The sequence below is a fragment of the Theropithecus gelada genome, chromosome 8 (genome assembly GCF_003255815.1).
Source record: "Theropithecus gelada isolate Dixy chromosome 8, Tgel_1.0, whole genome shotgun sequence".
Lineage (NCBI taxonomy): Eukaryota > Metazoa > Chordata > Mammalia > Primates > Cercopithecidae > Theropithecus > Theropithecus gelada.
In genome coordinates this window covers 73,561,410-73,580,820 of record NC_037676.1, presented here as the reverse complement: position 1 = coordinate 73,580,820, position 19,411 = coordinate 73,561,410, and the positions used below count along the sequence as shown (strand labels likewise).

Sequence of the window (19,411 nt, the reverse complement as noted above, 5' to 3'; positions counted from 1 at the left end):
AGGAATAATTTTCACATGTCTGTTGCTAATTAATTATAATAATGCTGGCTAATATTTATGAATAACCTATTAGTCACTGTGATAACTATTTTCTATGTTTTGCTTTATTAATCTTTAGAAAACAAATTTAAAAACATTGTCAGCAAAATAGCTAAGAGTCTGGGCTTGAATTCCAGCTTCACTATTTGCTGGCTGTGTGAACTCAGACAAGTCAGCCTCTGGGTGGCTATTTTCTCATCTGTAAAATGGGGATAATAACAGAACTTACATCAGGCTTTCTGTGAGGATGTAACATAAAATTTGCAGCATAATTGGAACTTATAAGTGCTCAGTATTTATTAACTGCTATGCCATATATAATTAAGTCACTTCTACAGTGTGATTCCCATTTTGTGAACCAAAAATATCCAAGACTTAAACACCAAGTTTAAAGGCACATGGCTTGTAATTGGTACCACTGGCATGTGAGCGGGTACTTGAATTAAGTTCTGAGTCCAGAGCCTGGGTTTTTAATCATCATATTATTCTCTGGAGAGAATATGTGATTTGCATCATCTACAAATGCCTTTTCTAATACGTTTTACTAAACATTGGTGCTTTCATTGCCACACTGGTGCTTTCATGGCTGGATGATGCCATTCCCTAGCAAACAGCAGCGCTGTGCAAGAACCAGTGGCAGAGGCTTTGATGACAAGGACTTCGTTATAAGGATGACTCTTCAGGGTGGTTACAGTCCGGTCTTGAAGTTCTGATGTGCATGAGTGTGTGAGATTCCTTCTTGTGGTCCACGTGCACATTGTATTGCATCATTAGGTTAACTTTGGGGGATTGTTTCTTGTTTTCAAAGCTTTAGACTTAATTATAATATCATCAACTGTCTGCCTGTTAAGCCTCTCTGAGATCAAATGGAGATGGGAAATCATCTCTGCTTTTCATTATAATGGTCATTATCATATGCACATTTGGTTTGGGGCAGTGTTACTGTGAAGTTTAAAAACTGGTTGCAGTTTTGCTACTGCTCAGAGTAAATGTTTTCTACCTCAGAAAATATTTCTAAGTAGGTGGTAAATTTGGTCACACTTTTCTTGACTTTGAGAACCAAATTATACCAGCCAAACAACACTGTTGGCATTTGTTGGGGCTCCATTGGACTAGTAATGACCAAATCTGAGAGTTGAGAACATGCTTGGGATGTTCTAGGATCAGCAAGGAGCCCAGTGTGGCTGGAGGAGAGAGAATGGCTGGGAGTAAAAGAGGTAAAATCAGAGGAATAGAGGGGTGGCACATGTGAGCCTTGTAGGGTGGCAGATAGGCTCTAGCCTCTCACCTGCAGCTAACTGTATCTTTCATAATAAGAATAGGAACTCCAGTGCTGATTGCCTGCAACTAGGCTCAGGGTTTCTAGAGTGAGGCTTCCTGATAACTAAGGTCTAGATGTAGACAACTTTTCCCTACTTCCAGTTGCTAATAGTATAGAGAATCACAGTTCTGTGGCATCTCTGTGCTGCCTGGGCCAGAATTTTGGTATGAGCAGAAATATATCTCCCTGAGAACATCCAATATTCTGGGAGAAACCTCTGGTTCCCTCCCGGGAGATATGTGAACATTTTGTGAATGGTAGTATTTGGGCAAATTCATATGCCTTTGGTGACAGATTCCCTGCTTTTAAGTAAGTCCTGATTTCTTATGATATCCAAGGATGCCTTGGTGTGAGCAGTATATAAATAAAGTGGGGTCTGTTACATTTCTTCTCACCTTGCTAACTTGGAGTAAGGGTCAAGAGTAATTCATTCTCCTCTCTTTCACTCTAAGCATACAATACAGTAGAAAAAAATACATACATATTACAAATTTTCCACTTTTGCTTTGGGTAGGAAAAAAATTATCTGTCATATGTCAGTGACTGTCAAATATTGCTTATACTGTAGTAGAGAGAAAGCAAGTCTTCATAAGGTTATCAAGGGTTTGTGTTAATTTTTAGGACACACAATTTGTAAGTGAGAGCTTATGATTATGTTCATGGTAATTTGCTAGTTTTACAGATTTTGAGTTTTGTTTTGTTTTGTTTTGTTTTTGCATGCCTCCAGTATCCCATTATACCAAAAAACGGTAGACAGACTCTACCAAACACATTCCAAAGAGGTATGTTTATGTACTCCTCATAATACAAATTAGGAACTTTTTCTTAACATTGTAACATGAATCAAAATCTATAATCCTTACCCATTTTATCATTGTATTTATTACTAATAGGGCATTTTAAGTGGAAAGAATCCTTTTTGTCAACAATAAAGAATATGAACTACATTGACTAAGTTTTTGAGTACATCATATGCCCTCTACCTACGTTTATCCTCAAAACAATCTTTAGGGTAACTTTTAGGCACCTCATTTTAAAGAGTTTAAGTGACTAGTCTGTGTATACAGTGTATTAACTGTGTTGTGGAAGAGATGCAAAGGCCTAACAGGCTGATTTCAAAGCTATATTCTTTACACTTTAAAACATGGACTCCCCAATAGCACTGCTTAGGTTACTAGCCAAAAAGCTGAGTTCTTGCTGAAATAGTTTATCTTCCCTAAGAAGTGTTTATGTTACCTTATCTAAGATTGTGGCCAAGATGAAAGATATGCAACATTCATTTATATGTGTGCTTCACCTAGAAGAGTTTCTAAGTTTCTCGAAGCGGGGACACACGTGTTCACTCTAGTGTCCTTAGCATCTAATGGGAGGATTGGCAATAAAGTCAAATAAAAAAAAAAATTGTTAAATGAATGCCTCAAATTACTAAGCATATAATGTACATGAATGATTATAAGAGAAGAGCATTCATTAAGTTTGTTTACAATGTATTAACGATTCAATAAGTATCTAGAGCCTGTTTTTCAAATTTTTGAAATTGATCATTTCACAGACAGTTCATATAGTTGCTATGGGCTGTCCATCCACAGAACATTCACAGTCAACATTGTTGCAGGTTGTGAATTTGATCTATAGTGACTGACTTGCTTTTGACCCTTAGTAAATAACTGCTTCATAAATAGAAACTTCAACTGTTAGTATATTAATAGTGATGAAGCAACTTCCACATACAACTGTTCCAAGAAACAACTGAATGATATAAGGATAAGGCAGTTAATACACTTAGGGTTGGTGTGTAGATGGTAAGATGGTAAAGGAATTATTGGAAGTAAACATTTTGAAGGTGGGGAAAAATTGCAGGAAGAAGGATATATATATATATATGTATTCACTGAAGTAAAAAAATAAAAGTGTCTATGTATATATGTGTGTGTGTGTATGTGTGTATATATGTAGTATATCTGTACTGTATATCCACAATTACATTGTTAATTTGAGAAATATTTATTAAGTGATTCTATCTAGAAATATACCAAACTCCATTCTAGCCAAGGAGAAGTTGGCTATTTAATGTGATTTACCACCATGCTTTAAGATAAGGACTATATTCTGCAGAGGAGGAGGACATCTAAACCTCACTGAAGTGATTGTGGATTGTGGGGACGCACACTGGTGATGCTTAACCTGAGTCCTGAAGGAGAGGTAGGAGAATACTGAGTGCCATGCCAGGAAGAAAGAGAGAGCTTGAGCTTTATAGCTGTGACAAAGACATTCCGAATGGCAGAAGAGTGTGTGTGTGTGCGCACGTGCGCACGCGTGCATGTGTGTGTGTGTAAGATGAGAAGCATGCACAGAGATGGGGCTTAGATGCCAAAGATGATGATGAAGGGCTCAAGATACGAAGTTCAAGAATTTGGATTCAACTGTACAGGAGCTGTGGGAGCTGAAGGCTTGTGAGTCAGAAAGTGGTATGATTGGGTTTGTGTTTTAGAAATGCACTTAGGTAGTATTTTGAAACTGTATTCAAGAGGTAGTGGGCATTAAGAAGGGACTGTAGGTGAGAAGAAATGAAGGCATTTTATCTGAAATCATGTGCTTATTTACATATTGTTATCTTTTTCTGAACATGTCTGATACTTGCCTTAAAGAGAGTAACGTGGAAAATGAGTAATATTAGAAATATAGAAAGAATTGCATGCTTGTGAGAGAAGTTTTGTAGTCAGACTTACCTGAACTAAAAAATCACAATCACAATTCTGCTTTTTATTCACGGCAACTAACATATGCCTGTTGAGGACAGAGCAGGGAGCATAGAAAGAGTCCTGAAGGCTGCCTGCGTCTGTTTGAAGCTCTGCCACTTATTAATTACGAAGTGTGATGACGAATACTTACTTAACTGCTCTATGCCTCTGCTTCCTGGTCCGTAAAATGAAGGTGATGATACTGCTTGCCTGTAGTGTTGCTACAACTGTTAGATGAGTTGGTAAAGTGCTTAGAACAGAGTCTGGCTCCTAGAAAATGCTCAATGTCCACTGGCTATTATTATCTATTACTTCTGAGCCTCTGCCTTCTTTGCTGTAGAATGGCATTGCCCCTTCATCACTGGTGCTTGACAGTTAATCTATCCAAAATACTAAGTGTAGTTACTGGTATCTACTACATGCTCAAAACATAGCAGCTATTATTAAATAATGTTATATTTTTAAAAAGAAGCATATCTTCTGGGACTGGCTACTGTAATGTCTCCAGGTGAGGAAAGGATATATTCTCCTCCTTTGGGATCCTGCATATCAAGCACGGCCTTTGCAGGTATTTGCAGTACTTGAGGTACTTAGTAATTACTTGTTCAATTAATACTCAATGTGGGTAGGGTTTATGTCTGGGTGCTCCTGTGAGTTGGTGAAGGATGGGAAGAAACATGATCTGAGATGTATATTCAGTAGATTGATTACCTTTTAGGCAAGTAAGCCATTTTCCCACATTGATATGGTTGAGGTTGTGAGTCTGAGCCAGCTCATCTGCTTCCAATCTTCATGCACTGATTTATTTTACCACCCGCTAATTTGCAACATACACTGATACACTTTTATTCAGTGCCCTGGTATTCTTGGACCTTCTTATTGCTGTACCATTCACTGATTGTCCAGATCTATATCAAAGGAATGATTAAGGATGATAAAACCATATTCAGAAAACACTGGGCTTTTTGGCTGATTTACAAAAGATACGGCAATTAAAGAAACATGAAACTGTGTGATCATGGACTATTTAACATCTTTAAGCTGCAGTTTCCTCATCTATGAAATTATACAATAATAATAAGTATCTCATAAAGTTGCCATGAGGAGCAAACAACCTATTGCTTGTAAAGTGCTTAGCAAAATGCATGGCATATAGTAGGTGCTCAATAAATATAAACTACATTTAAAATTATTACTCATTCATTCTAAAAGTCTACCTTAATATTGCCTGTGCCATAAATTGAGAATGTTGTATTGCTGTCTGTATTTTTTATTGGTACAATCTTTTCATACTGTTGTGCCATGCTTCCATTATTATAATAAGCTAAAAATGTTTTGATCTCACTTTGCTTTCTAAATATAATATGTATCTGTTGAAAGTCATTGAATGGCACATTTAAGATTTGTGCGTTTGATTATATAAAAATTTTACTTTAAAAAGTCAAAAATATGAACTCTAGTTAATGATATGGATGCTGAAGTGTTTAGGGGAAGTGTATTATATCTGCAACTTCCTTTAAAATATATTAAAAATAAGATAGTTTTTTGAAGGATAGATATAGAAAAGTAAATATAGTAACATGCTAATTGTAGAGTCCAGGTGATACATCTATAGGTGTTCACTGTGTAATTCTTCCAACTTTCCTGTCTGTATGATAAATTTTCTAGCATAATATTGGAGAAAAATGGAATCTAGTATTTATTTATTTTTTACTGTATACAAATAAACTCTGCCAGATTCTAGAAGAAATATAAAGAGGTGTATGGTACTGCTCTTGTGTGAAAGATGATTTATGCCAATTGGGTCATTTTAGTTATATCCAATTGTACTATTTTGTTTTCTGTTGCTTATAATAGAATACTCGAAGCAAGGTAATTTATAAAGAAAAGAAATTTATTTCTTACAGTTGTGAAGGCTAAGTCCAAGGTCAAGGGCCTGCGTCTGGTGAGGGCCTTCTTGCTAGTGAGGACTCTCTGTATATAGAGTTCCAAGGTGTCACAGAGTGTCACATGGGGAGGGCACGGAGCATGCTAACATGCTAGCTCAGGTTCCTCTTCCTCTTCTCATAAAGCCACCAGTTTCCCTCTCCTGATAAACCATTAATCCATGAACCCATTAGTCCATGAATGGATTAATACTTTCATGAGGGTGGAGTGCTTGTGATCCAATTACCTTTTAAAGTTCCCACCTTTCAATACTGACACATTGGGGATTAAGTTTCAAAATGAGTTTTGGAGGAAGTAAATATTCAAACCATAGCTCCAACTAAATCAGTTGAAAGAGCAGGGGGGTAAAGCACTTGGGGAATAAAGCACCAGCTCCAAGAGCTGAATTTTCTTCAAGCCCAGCTGCTGAAATGGCCTGCTGTACCCTTCAAACCAGTTTACCTAGTAACTAGTGAAACAACCTGCCATGACTCCAAGACTAATTTTACCTACAGCCACCAGTCACCAGTCAGAGCTTGGCAGCCTCCCAAAGCTTCTCTAGTGCCAATGAGCTTTTCAAAACAAAATGTAACATTTCTCTTTCTAATAAAAACCTCCAACCTTCTCTTTGTTCTTAGGACATACTGAAGACCATTCCGCTCTGTGTATATGTACTGAATTGCAATTCTGTGATTTTCAAACAAACAAAATATTTAATTTAGATATTTGTCTATTTTATGTTGACCATGACACCTGTCTTAAGGAGCTCACAGGCTGGTAAAGGAACATAAGACTTTTTAAACATTTAGCAAAAACTAAAAGGTAATATGCCAAATAAATTATGGAGACTAGGATTTTCAGTCTGTGGCTTACTCTTCCTCAGTAGTTGGAGAACAAGTACCAAAGGTTCGCAAATTCAAAAGGTTTGTCTGTAGGGTGAGGAAATTAACAGGCCACATATATATTTAACTCTTTCACATATGGACATTCTGTTATGTTTATTAAAATACACATTTTTTTCTCTACAAATTCACAGTAGGTTTTTGTCATACGCTTTGGGTTCTGAAATATTTTGGTGTTAGAGGGCTTCATTCTCAAGAAGGTTAGAAGCCGCAGATCCGAACAAAAGTGCTCTCAGAGTACAGAAGAAAGAGCTCTTCAGCTTGCTAAGGTCTGGCCAGGCTTCAAGGAGGAGATGGAATCTGAGCTGAGTATTGGGAAATGGGTAGAATTTGAATAGGTGGAGAAGAGATGGAATGCATTCTAAATGAGGAAACAATACAAACAAAGGTAGGATAGTTTGGGAGACTGTTAGGAGACCAGTTTAGCTGAAGAAGGAATTGATAGTAGATACGGTTGGAAGGATCAGTTGGAGCCAAACTGTGGAGGACCCTGAATAGTAAGCTAAGGAATTTGGATTTTATCCTAGAGTCGGTAGAGAAGCCACTGAATATTTTGAGCAAGGGGCTGATATGGTGGAAGTGTTTTAGGTGTTAATCTGGCAGCAGTTGCAAGGATAGACTGGATTGGGGGACAGATGAGCATTAGTATAGAGGCTCATGTAATCTTCTCAGATTGTGTGTGTTAGGAAACTGAGCTAGTGTAGAAGAATGAGTTGCAAAACAAAAAGGAACATGGAGTTGTAAAAGACATTACAAAGGAGCAGTTATGATTTACCATATATTATTTCTTTTACAAAAAAAAAGTCAATTAGTCTAGACCACCCCATAAGTAATTGCACATGCTGCTATTAATATATGCTGTACTTTCCATGAATAGCGGGTTTTGAAATGGACCAATGTTTCTTTTTGGCCATGTATACCCTTAAATTCAAGTTTAGTCTGGATGTGTTTATTTGGCTTTCATAAGATTGTACCAGGTGTACCATTGAACAGCTAACGTTTTTTCCTGCCCTCCTTTAAGATAAAGATGGCCTCAATTTTACTCTTTGGAGAGAGAATGATCATATGCTATATAGCCAATGCAAACACAAAAGAATGTCTTGTTTCCTAAATGGGAATTAACTAAAGAAAACACATTTAGTTCATGGATATATGCACTTTTAGGTGAAGCAGAGATAATCAAATGACTACTTGTAATATTGAATTAATCATGCATTTAGAGATGTCAAATGTATAAATTTAGCAATGCTGCTTTTTTCCACTTTCATATTTTATGCAACAATTTTATTCTCTTCACATCTCCCTCGCTGCCCCTTTTTAAATCATTTGACACAGTTTCTAAAAACACATTTCTATTTCTGTCTCATGGTTTGAGAAAGAGACTCATTAAATCTGTGAGCGATACTGTCGTTGAATCTAACCCGTAACAGAACGTTGCATGTTTGTGCTTTTGCGATCCTCTACAGCATAATTGTGTTGCTCTATAAAGGGTTCTTTTGAGGCTTACTTGCAGCAATACCCAACATTTGCTTTTGTGGGTTATGTCCCATGAATTATTACAAATGGATGATAATTTATTTACCTTTCTTTTTACTGATTCAGGTGGGATCCTCTCTAAACCTACAAAAATTTCAGTAATTGATAGTTTATGCTAATGTGTCTTCTCCAAATAGTACCCTTTGCAAAATAACATAACTGACACATGTTCTGTAAATTAGATGCTTTGCAAAACCTGCTTATCAGTAGACTGAGTGATGATTTGGAGGGAATAAACTGTCATCTTGATTTTAGCATAAACAGTGTTTTTATTTGTCCTGTGCAATGTCCCTAGTAGTATGAAGTCACTTGTAAACTGTTTTTTAAGTCAGTTTATCTTTATTCATTCCCTCAGTAAATATTGATTTCCAACTGCAAGCCAAACCTTGGGCTAAGTCCTGTAGAGATACAGTCATGTAAATAAAAAAAATGTGGCCTAGTGTTTTTGGTCTTAGAGGATCTTTTTATGTCATGAAGCAGTTTATCATATATTGAAATGGATAAGACTTTCCAATATGAAATGAGATAGAATAGGACATATATTCTAAAGGAGGCACAAACACAGACATAGTTCAAGGAATGAGAAACCACCCCTGAGTACTAGATCAGAGAAGACTTAAGGAAACAGGTGGGATTTTAGTTGAACCTTGAAGAAACTGTGGGATTGAGTCATGTGTAAAATTCATAGAATATTCAGTGTCAGAGGGAAGGGTACTACAAAGCTGTAGATTTGAGGAAGCATTAAACATCTTAGGAGGCCAGTTGGTTTAAATGATGTCCAGTATATGGATATGTGGTTCTTTATCTGTAAATGCGGATATTAGTGCCACACAGGAAAGTTGGGACAATTAGATGAGATTTTGTATTTTTTCAGTACTCTTGCATTCCTGCAAATTATTCTTTGTTATACAAACATAAAGTGTATGAAAGAAATGAAATGAAAAATAAAGCAAAGAAAATAAGAAAAGTTCTGTGTCAGCATATAGGGGGCCTTAAATACATGATTAGAGATTGGGAACTTACTCCAGAAGGAAGTGGAGAACCTGCTGAAGGACCCCAGAGCCAGGAGTGACTTATGCACATCTAAATTATGAAAAGATGAATATTTGTTTCCAAAGCAGGGAGAATAGATGCTGAAAGTCCAATTTGCTAACTTTCATAAGAGAAGAGGCAGAAGGTAATTAGGATAGTGGCTGTGAAATTAGAAAGAAGATGCTTGTAAAAGATTAGAGTAGTGGAAATTATAGAGTTTGGCCAGGACAGAAATGATTGTGAGAGAAAATGCGGACAAGAAGGAGGTGAAATTATAGAACCACAGAGTAGACAACAGAAGAAAACCTAGAGAAAAAGAAATACAGTGGGGAGAGGAGAACTATTGCTATGTTATATTGAACAATCAGTTTTTAAAAAAATGTCAAGGAATAAGGCTTATTCTATACAACTGAGGAAAGTTAGGATTAAGAAGAGTTTGAACTGGGCAGTTGGGAAAGTCTTATTGGTAAAACAGGTTAAACACTGCTCAAGGAAAGAAAACCTTCATTGAAATTAATTATTCATGGAAAACTGGGAAATGTTGCAGGAAGATGAAGGATTTAATGCAGCATCAACATTCTTTAGAAAATAGTTGGTGTGGAAGGGAAATAGTTGGTGGGGAAGGGCTAAAGATTGTGAGGGATGAGGTATGTCTCAGGAGCTTAAGGAACATGGAAAAAACTCAGTGGAAACTGTTTCAGACAGTTGTCAAGAGATGGAAAAGGGGGTCTGGCAAGCAACAGGGTGACTCAAAAGAATAAAGACAGAATACAATTAAGTGGACTGCCAGCATGCTGGCACCTGTTCTGCCATACTCATCCATCTGGAACAGCAGCAGAACAGTGAACAATGAGAGATTGCCCATCCTGAGATTAAAAATTGGCAAAAAAGATGCTAGGAGAAATGAGACCACACATCATCCTAGGATGGGAACTAGACATGACTGGCTCTGGGTTTCAGGCCAGGCAAGGGAGGCTGTGAAGCAGGAGTGGGAGAATAGATAGGGATTTGGAAAGATGGGATATTATGATGAGGAGTAATAGCAAGTAAGTGAATGAATGAGGTGAAAAGTGATATTTCATGGAGGTAATGCAATTCAAGGTATGGGTGCAACTGAACATTTTAATAACCAATATGGAATGAAGGTAACTCTTTTTGAAGTAGAAGAGATGAAGGAATCATAAAGAGTGGGAGAGGGATGGTAAACTGAGTTTTTAAAGTCCCTGCATAATATGGTAGGAAACAAAACTAAAAGAAAGATTGAGTTTGTGCCAAGCAAAGACAAGCTGTGCTTACTCTAACAGTTTGAGAAAAGTTGTGATATGAGCTTAGGTGCTGCTGGGGAGGGCCTGCAGGTCACCCAGGCTGCTGCCTTCCCTGCACATTGCGGCATGAATTATTTGTAACACACAGGCTGGCTCTTAGTCCAGCAGGCGGTACTGTCCTTTGTGGGTGAACTTGGTTTATTAAAACAGCCCACATAATTTATGGTGAAAAATATAACTAATCAAATGGACAGGATATTTGTTTCTTCTGAGTGGTCTGTCATCTTCTGCAGATGCAGAAGTCTTCTGCATGACTGGAACCTTCAAAGTATAACCAGACGTTGCTGGATGAGCATGGAATCATGGTATGATGGGTTAGTGGCATGATCTTGATAGCTAATGTCACCAAGCTCCAATGGTCTGATAGATAGATCCACACTGAAATTTATGATGAAGGAAGATGGTTTTCTCATTTTATGGGCCAGCCTCCCCTCAAGAATGCCAGAAAAGATGGCTACATTTTCTTCTGGAATTATTGATCACAATTGCCATGTAAACCATTCTGTTAGCCTGTTTCTTCAGAAAGTATACACTGCCTTTTAATGATCAAAGCATAAGTTTTCTTCATATAATCACAATTTTGTCCTGCCATCTTATTTCCAAGTTACTTTGATTTAATTTTGGCTCTCTTGAAGCGTGGTCTCATGGCTGATTTAGACACATCCCTTCACTTTGGATTCTTCTTTATTTTAAAGAGAAAGCTTAACTTTAATGTGAAGTTCATGATACATTTGGACCCAGTTATCTGTATCTTAAGAAAAACTTTGATTTGTCATAAAGAGACACTATAGTGGTAGAGTGACTATAAAAGCATAGGCCCTGGGCCTAGCACAGTGTGAAATAATTTAGAAGCATTTATCTTTTTTAATTCTCACCTGAGCATTCACCCACACTTACAGATGAGGAAGCCGAGGCATACAGAAGTTGACTAACTTCCAGATTCATGCTGTTAGATGCAAAGCTAAATTGAAATTCAATTGATAGTTCCAAAGCTGGTAATTTTAACTGTTATGTATTATTCCTGGTATTACTCCCCAGGAGAAAGGACGAAGCCATTCAGCCCAACAGAGAATATTGCTACTGCTACTTTTAATGGTGATGTTGAATATAGTTTTAGCTCCTACTTTATACCAGGTACTTTATGTACATTTTTATGAATTATTATTTCATTCCTGTAATATAGATATAATTTTATATGGAGATAATTAAGATCAAGGAGAGTAAATCACTTTTAGAAAGTCTTATAGCAGGTAACTGGATTCTCTGACTTCAAAACCAAAACTCAAAGGCATTTATGGAGGGAAGATCATTTCATATCTAGACGTAGCAAGTTGCCCAGCATTGCTCAGGCTTAGAGTGCATGGCTGAGTGCAGGAGTTGGAGGAACAGGGAGATTTAAGGGATAAAAAGGAATTTTTGACTATTTTTAAAGGGTGAATATATTTTTGAGGATCAGATGGAAGATTGGGAGCTTAGAATGGTAGAAAAAGAGACTCGTGTGGTGGCAAAAGAAAACAGAAGTTACTATTTTTCTAATAGACTTGAGTCATATAATGAATAGTATGGTGGAGAGAAACTAATCCCAGTTATTTAGAGGTGAACAAATCATTCATAGTTTTTCCTTTTTAGATGGGTGGCTTAGATAGGATAGTTGTTCTTAGATGTTACAGTACCTTAAACCTCTAAGACCAAGAAAACTCAGTGTCTGTTTTTAAATTCAAAGCATTGGAGAGACGCTCTATCACATCATCTACAGCATAGTTATAAATGTGGTAGTGCTAGTGGGAATGGTATGGATAACATTTTGGTGGCCAGAGGTTATTCTTGTCTTTTTAACTCTCTGGTGGGTATATGTTTGGCTACAATAAAGCCAGAAGTAGTTTTTGTGTCTTTGGCCTTCATTCAGAAACTATTTTACATTACAATAAATCACCAGTCTTTAGCATCAGATCCCTGGTGATCAAAGTATTCAATTACAGTATCTGATAAAATCATGAATATCCTGGTGGTTATTTTATGTACATCCTCTTCCTTCAACAGTGAACCTTTTTAAAAAACTGGGTTCATTGGGAAAAGGGAGTCTTTATTCCTTAGTGTATAGATGGGTATGTTTGAACAATGGTGAAAAGCAGTGTTATTGGGGCCTAAAAGAAAAGTATCCTCTTCCTTTCCTTTCTAATCTTTTTGCCTAGTTTTAATGGATTTCAAGTATAATTGAATGTGCCTCTTGGGAGTGAAGGCTACATTCAATTAAGCTAATCATATGGAGAATAGCTGGTGTCGATTTTAGGGGTACCGAAATAGGAGTGGTTTTGGTGTAGTCAAGCTTTCCCAAAGTAGTTGCATCTACAGAATCTGTTAAGTCATAGACCTTAGATTTGACAAAGACTTAGAAGTAATCTTGATTGACATCTCACGGAGTGGAACAATTTTTTTCTTCACATCTTTTCCTGACAGCTGGGCATGAAACTTCTATGTGAGAACTTCCAGCAACTTCACTAGGCTGGGAGCCCTAAGGCCGTAGGAGGGGAGGGACTTCGCTTTCCACTCTACCCGATGTGGCACTGTGCCCCAGCAGGCTTGTTGTGGAGTAGCTTGTACTATTGAAAAGTCCCACTTATTACCGTTTCTTCAAGCTTTAGTCAAGGGCCTTGGAGTCAAAAACATCCCAAATTAAATTTTATTTCTGCCCCTTACTGTGGGTCTTTGGGTGACTTCCTAACCCCTTTGGTTTTAATGTGTGCATGGGAAACAAGAAGGCAATATTGCCTAGGGAGTTTGTCTATTCTGAGACCTATTTGTAGAGTTGTTTAAAAGGATGAATTATATAATGTCTATAAATAACTAACACATAGTAGGCACTTTACAGGACCTGTTTCCATGGCACCTAATTCTAATCTTTTGCTTAGTATGTTGTATTTGATTCTGAGTTCAGAATCTTAGTGGTGATCTGTCTGGCAGAGAGTGAAATAGAACGATTGCTTTATGTGTATGGGGCATTATATGAGGTTTTTTGTTTGTTTGTTTTTGTTTTTTAAGGAGGTAAGGTATGATGTGGACAGCTGAGTAAGAAACTTAGAAACTGTGCGCTAGCAATGGAATACTGCCTTTCCCGAAACGATGGCAGTGTAATGGTGATGAAAAGCAAAATCATTCGGTTGTCTGGTGGCATGGAGAGAGAAGGGAAATACAGGCTTATGTCAGAATTTTTTAGCATCAACAAAGACTTCTAAACCCAAAACAACTGGCAGAAAAGTGAAAACTTCAGTTACAACTTCAGTTACACCATTTTTTGGTCTACATTAAAACTATCCAGCAGAGTGATTTCCATTAGTCTCACTATTGTTTTCTGAAGCTTGTTTAGAAGTCATCTGAATAATTATTTTTTAAAAAGTGACTATCTGATGCATCTATTTATAATGCTTATTTTTAAACGACTCATTATGCATTAGGAGAATATCTGAAGATCCAGGGGTTGTGTGAATTTGTCTTTTCCCTGGTGGTTGTAACAGATTGGTGATGCTGAGAGAAGGAAAAGCTGCATTTTCTCCATCATCTTTTCCTACTTCAAAATGTATTTGCTTTATAAGAGAGGACTCCCCAGATACTCTCTTGTGGGAGCCTTTGTTTTAGGAAGCATGTAAATGATTTTTAGGTATCCCTTAAAATATTACTGCATTCTTTCTGAAAATCTGTTACTAAGAAAAGAATACCTTCCACAAAGCAGGATAGGCAAATTCTGATGATGACACTTCACCAGCAGTTTCTACGGAAAACAACAATGCTACTTCTTCATTTAAAAAAAAAAAAAAAAAAGTGTAAAACTAGAGAGAACAAAAGCAGATGTGCTGAAGTTGTTGGCTTGTCTGTTTGATAGGGGCACAATAAAACTGTCACCATATCAGGGGAGTGGATTGCTTTAGAGAATCTATAGCATAAATCTAAAAGTTATCTCACAGCACAAAGGGACTTGACCGAAGATCGTGTATGTATTTCACAAACTGCTGTCAATACTGTTTTGAAATGGAAAACTTTGTTTCTGCTTCATTTAGATTCAGAATGTTTTTGGTACGAAGCATACATAAAAATATCGATGAATTGGCAGATATGGCTGGGTGGTAACGATGGTGCATTAAATCGAGCCCTCGGTTTTTTAGCCATGCTGGAGAACCCAGAAGGTGTGTGTGTGTGTGGTAGGGAGGACCCTGCCCTTGAGCATCAGGAAGGCCTGCTGGTGTCGACACCCACTCACTTCCTACTTCCCCACATCTTTCTGTTCTATCCTTTTGACTCTGACTAAATAACGGATTTTTCCACAACCCCAGGAATGATTTTATATCACATCATGTAGATTTTGAGAGATAATTTATTTATCAATAAGTAATTCAGTAAATATGTAAAGCAATGATGAATTTAATTACTTTTAAAGTGCTGCTTTTAAAGGGTAACTTGTGACGATAGGTTGTTTCCTAAGGGGAAATAAATTAATATATGAATGTTTTTTAAAAGGAGTCTATTTATGCTTATGATTTATGTTCAGTTAGGGAAAATGTTTCTTGAAATGATTTTCTTGTCATTACTCTGAATGTTATATCTTCTCTTCCATGTCTTTATGAATAACTATTAATTCAATATCGGTGTATGTTGTTTATTTTTGTAGTTAAAACAGAGCCAATGAGCAGCAGTGAAACAGCTTCAACGACAGCAGACGGGTCTTTAGACAATTTCTCAGGTTCAGGTAAGGAATGAATATCAGATTTTAACATCAACACCAAGCATTATTTTTTCTAGTTTACTCATGTAACGTCCCTGTGTATCTATATGTATGTATGCATGTATATGTGTATATGTGTGGGTATATATGTACTTATGTATATATACATATAAAATAACTTTGCTCAGAGTCACATATTATCAATTCTGGTTTCATTCATTATGAAGGAGTGGTTGCTGAAATGTTGGTATTCAATAAATGGGGTAAAAAGAGTTTTGTTCTTCTCCTTTCTTCTAATTATATTTACTATGCTGGTGACTCCTCCCCCATTCTCTCTTAGATGTATTATTTTTTCAGGTCTTCGAATTTGGTTAGGCAAAATTTGGTGTTTTACACTTCTAAGCAGACTTGCTAAGCCATCTTGTGAAGTAACTGTCATATCAACTATAGATCTAAATTAAATAGACCCTGTAAAGCAACATTAAGTTCTTCAGTTAGTTTTTAATATCCTTCACATTAATAAAACCTGCCTCCAATAAACAAAATATCCAAGTTTCACAAGTGTCATAATGAAATGACTGACAAGAAAGTGACTGTGATCATAAGGTGGTTGTGAGAATGTGATTATATATTTGCCAAGTCACCCAGCCCAGCTTGGAGTATTTCATTTAAAAATTATTTATATCGGAGATAATTCTTAGAATTTTGACTTTTTTTATATTGTCTGCTATAATTTTAGCACCTCTCTATTGGAAATGCTACAATTTCATAAAGTTGTGATTGATTTCATCAAGCTCTCTGGATCATTTGTTTAATACATACCACAACAAAAAGAAATTGTAAATACAAAATGAAATGCAAACACACAAGTTCGATACTAATGATACCAGGTAAAAGCAATAAAAAATAACAAAGGGTGCAATATCCATTTGGTCTTTCCTAAAACATTTATTAGAATTTGACTTTTGCCCGGGTATGTGGTTGGTACCATGCTAACTTCATAGGTGTATGAAAATGATCCTGGTGCAGGGCTTAGTGGGATGGAACAAACGAACAGACCATCACAGTACAGTTTGATAATGCAGAGGGAAGCTCAGAGAGCCCAAAGAACACCCAGGAAGGGACCTAGTGGAGACCAGCTTGGGGTGGGGTGATCAGGGAAGGTGTCTTGGAGTAGGTACTCAGTCTTAAGAAATGAGTAGGAGAAAAGCACTGGGAGGGAGAAGCTGGACAAATGGACAGTCCATGAAAGGAGACAGCAGCACAGAGGGTGTGGATCTTTGGGGAACTGTTAATGGTTCAGGGTTCCTGGTGTATGTACAGTGTGAGAGCAAGGGCATGTTGCAGAGGGAGGCAGGGGCTACAGTCTAAAGAGACTTGTGTGAACTTCATGGAATTTGTGTTTTCTCCTGTGTGCAATGGGAAGCATCAAAGGAAGGGGGTTGCATGATCATATTCATAGCAGAATTATGGCCACCATGGCAGGATGAATTGGGGGCAGGTGAGCTGAAGTGTGGAGAAATCAGTTAGAGATTTTTTTGTATTAATTTGAGCAAGAAATATTGAAGACCTTAAATAAAGCACTGGCAATGGGTATGGGAAGGTGATGGATTTGGTGCATTTCATTTATGAAGCAGAATTTATAGTGGTCAGTGACCATGGGTATAGGGGTAAGTGAGGCAGAGAAAGAAGTTAAGAGCCAGGAAATGCAAGAGGAGCATGGTTGACAAAAGAAGACAGGAAACTTAGTTTGGGGCATGTTGACTATGAGGCAACATCTACCTACAGATGCCAAGTATATTAGGGTTTGGAGCTCAGGGGAGATTTGGCGTGGGAAATTTGAAAGTGTACAGGGAGTTAAAACTAGTGGGGTAAACAAGGTTGAAGACAGAACTCATGGAAAGCTAATATATATGACAGGGGCAGAAAATCAAATGAAAATAGGTAATTTGGAATAAAGCAACAGTTTTGGCCAGGCATGGTGGTTCACACGTGTAATCCTAGCACTTTGGGATGCAGAGGCAGGAGAATCATTTGAGCCCAAGAGTTGGAGGCCAGCCTGGACAACATAAGGAGACCTATCTCTACAAAAAATAATTTTTTAAAAATTATCTGGGCACGGTGGCATGTGCCTGTGGTCCTAGCTACTAAGGAGGCTGAGACTGGAAGATCACTTGAGCCCAGGAGTTCAAGGTTACAGTGAGCTACGACTGCACCACTGCACTTCAGCCTGGGTGGCAGAGTGAGACTTTGTCTTAAAACAAAAACAAACAAACAAACAAACAAAAAGCAAGAGTGTTGAACTGGAAGCAAACACAGGTAAGAATTTTAAGGAAGCACTGTCAACAATGTGGATTTGTACACAGCTCTTGAAAATTATTTGTAAAACATGTCTTGAGAAAATGTTAACTATATTAACAGAAAAAGCAAGTTATGAAAGAGTCATATTTTCAGTATAATCACAGTTTTGCTTTCTTAAAAAGGCATCTGTATGTACATATGTGGGCCTGTGTATATAGGTCTAAAAATTGACAGTGGTTCTCTCTGGATGGTGGAATATAATTTGAATGTTATTCCTTCTGCTTTTGTCTTAGTTTCAAAATTTTTACATTATATATGTATATATAAAACATTTATACTTTTAAAAAGTAATACTTTTAAAGTCCAAGTTAAAAATCATGTGCTACAAAGATACATTTTTTTGAAAATATCTATGGAAAATAGTATTGCATCACTATCACTGTGTTTTTTCTGATTTTGATAACTGTATTGTGGTAAAAGAACTCCGTTTTTAAGAAATACACATAGAAAAAAATGTATATGTGTATATATATATATGTGTGTGTCTATATATATTTTTTTTTTATTTGTTTGTTTGTTTGTTTATTTTGTTTTGTTTTGAGACAGTCTTGCTCTGTTGCCCAGGCTGGGGTACAGTGGTGCGATCTTGGTTCACTGCAACCTCTGCCTCCTGGATTCAAGTGATTCTCCTGCTTCAGCCTCCCAAGTAGTTGGGACTACAGGTGCATGCCACCATGCCCAGCTAATTTTTGAATTTTTAGTAGAGACGGGGTTTCACCATGTTGGCCAGGATGCTCTCAATCTCTTGACCTCGTGATCCACTTGCTTTGGCCTCCCAAAGTGCTAGGATTACAGGTGTGAGCCACCGTACCCGGCCAGAAATATTTATAAGTAAAAAGATATTATACACAAAACTCCACCAGAATGTGAGATATATATGCGTATGCATTTTCAGACACACAGAAGAAATCAAGGATAAAACTAATAACATGTTGGGGAATTTGGATGAAAGATATCTGGGACGTTTTGTGCTGTTCTTGAAACTTTTCTGCAAGTTTCAAATTGTGTCAAAATTTAAAATTAAAAAATTACAAGCATCAATGGGTTAGCCTGTAGCGGTTTCAGTAGATGGGTGAACTTTACTTATCCTTGTCCCTGTTGGACCACATGACCAACTTCTGTGTCTCCAGCATAGCCCTTCACAGATAGTATGTGCTCCTAAAGTTTATTGAATGAATGGATGATTTCATGAATAATGTGGGGGAGTAAAGATGAGGAAAAGAAAAATGTCTTTCAAGTACATAGTGCTAAAAATAAGGGAAGGAAAGGAAATTCATTAGAGAGAAGGATGGCATTTAGGAGGTCAGGGTGGTTTCATACTGCTGACACAAACTCAACAGAGGCAGAGATTAGAGGTATGGGCGAGTAGGGGGATAACTGATAGAGGGAAGCCCCTGATGGGACAGCAATAGCACAAATCCAAAACAGAAGTGGATCAGGCTAGAAAAAGAATAATTTGTCCCCTGAAACATTGGGGAAGATGCAATATGAAGTGGTGCAGATGAATTGGAAGT

The 19,411-nt window shown here is 37.2% G+C and overlaps 1 protein-coding gene across 8 annotated transcripts in view; it reads left to right on the top strand.

Moving 5' to 3' along the window:
* The window catches only part of EYA1 (EYA transcriptional coactivator and phosphatase 1), a 335,219-nt gene that overhangs the window by 181,963 nt on the left and 133,845 nt on the right, over window positions 1-19,411 (top strand). For 5 of the 8 annotated variants that reach the window (XM_025393823.1, XM_025393819.1, XM_025393828.1 and 2 more), the window contains one exon: window positions 15,483-15,560. The exons of 1 other annotated variant lie outside the window; for it this stretch is intronic. In XM_025393823.1, the coding sequence (XP_025249608.1) occupies window positions 15,483-15,560 (78 nt within the window). Of the gene's footprint in view, window positions 1-2,960; window positions 2,976-7,784; window positions 7,810-15,482; window positions 15,561-19,411 lie in introns of those variants that run through there. 2 more of the 8 variants (XM_025393820.1, XM_025393827.1) reach the window with 2 other exon arrangements.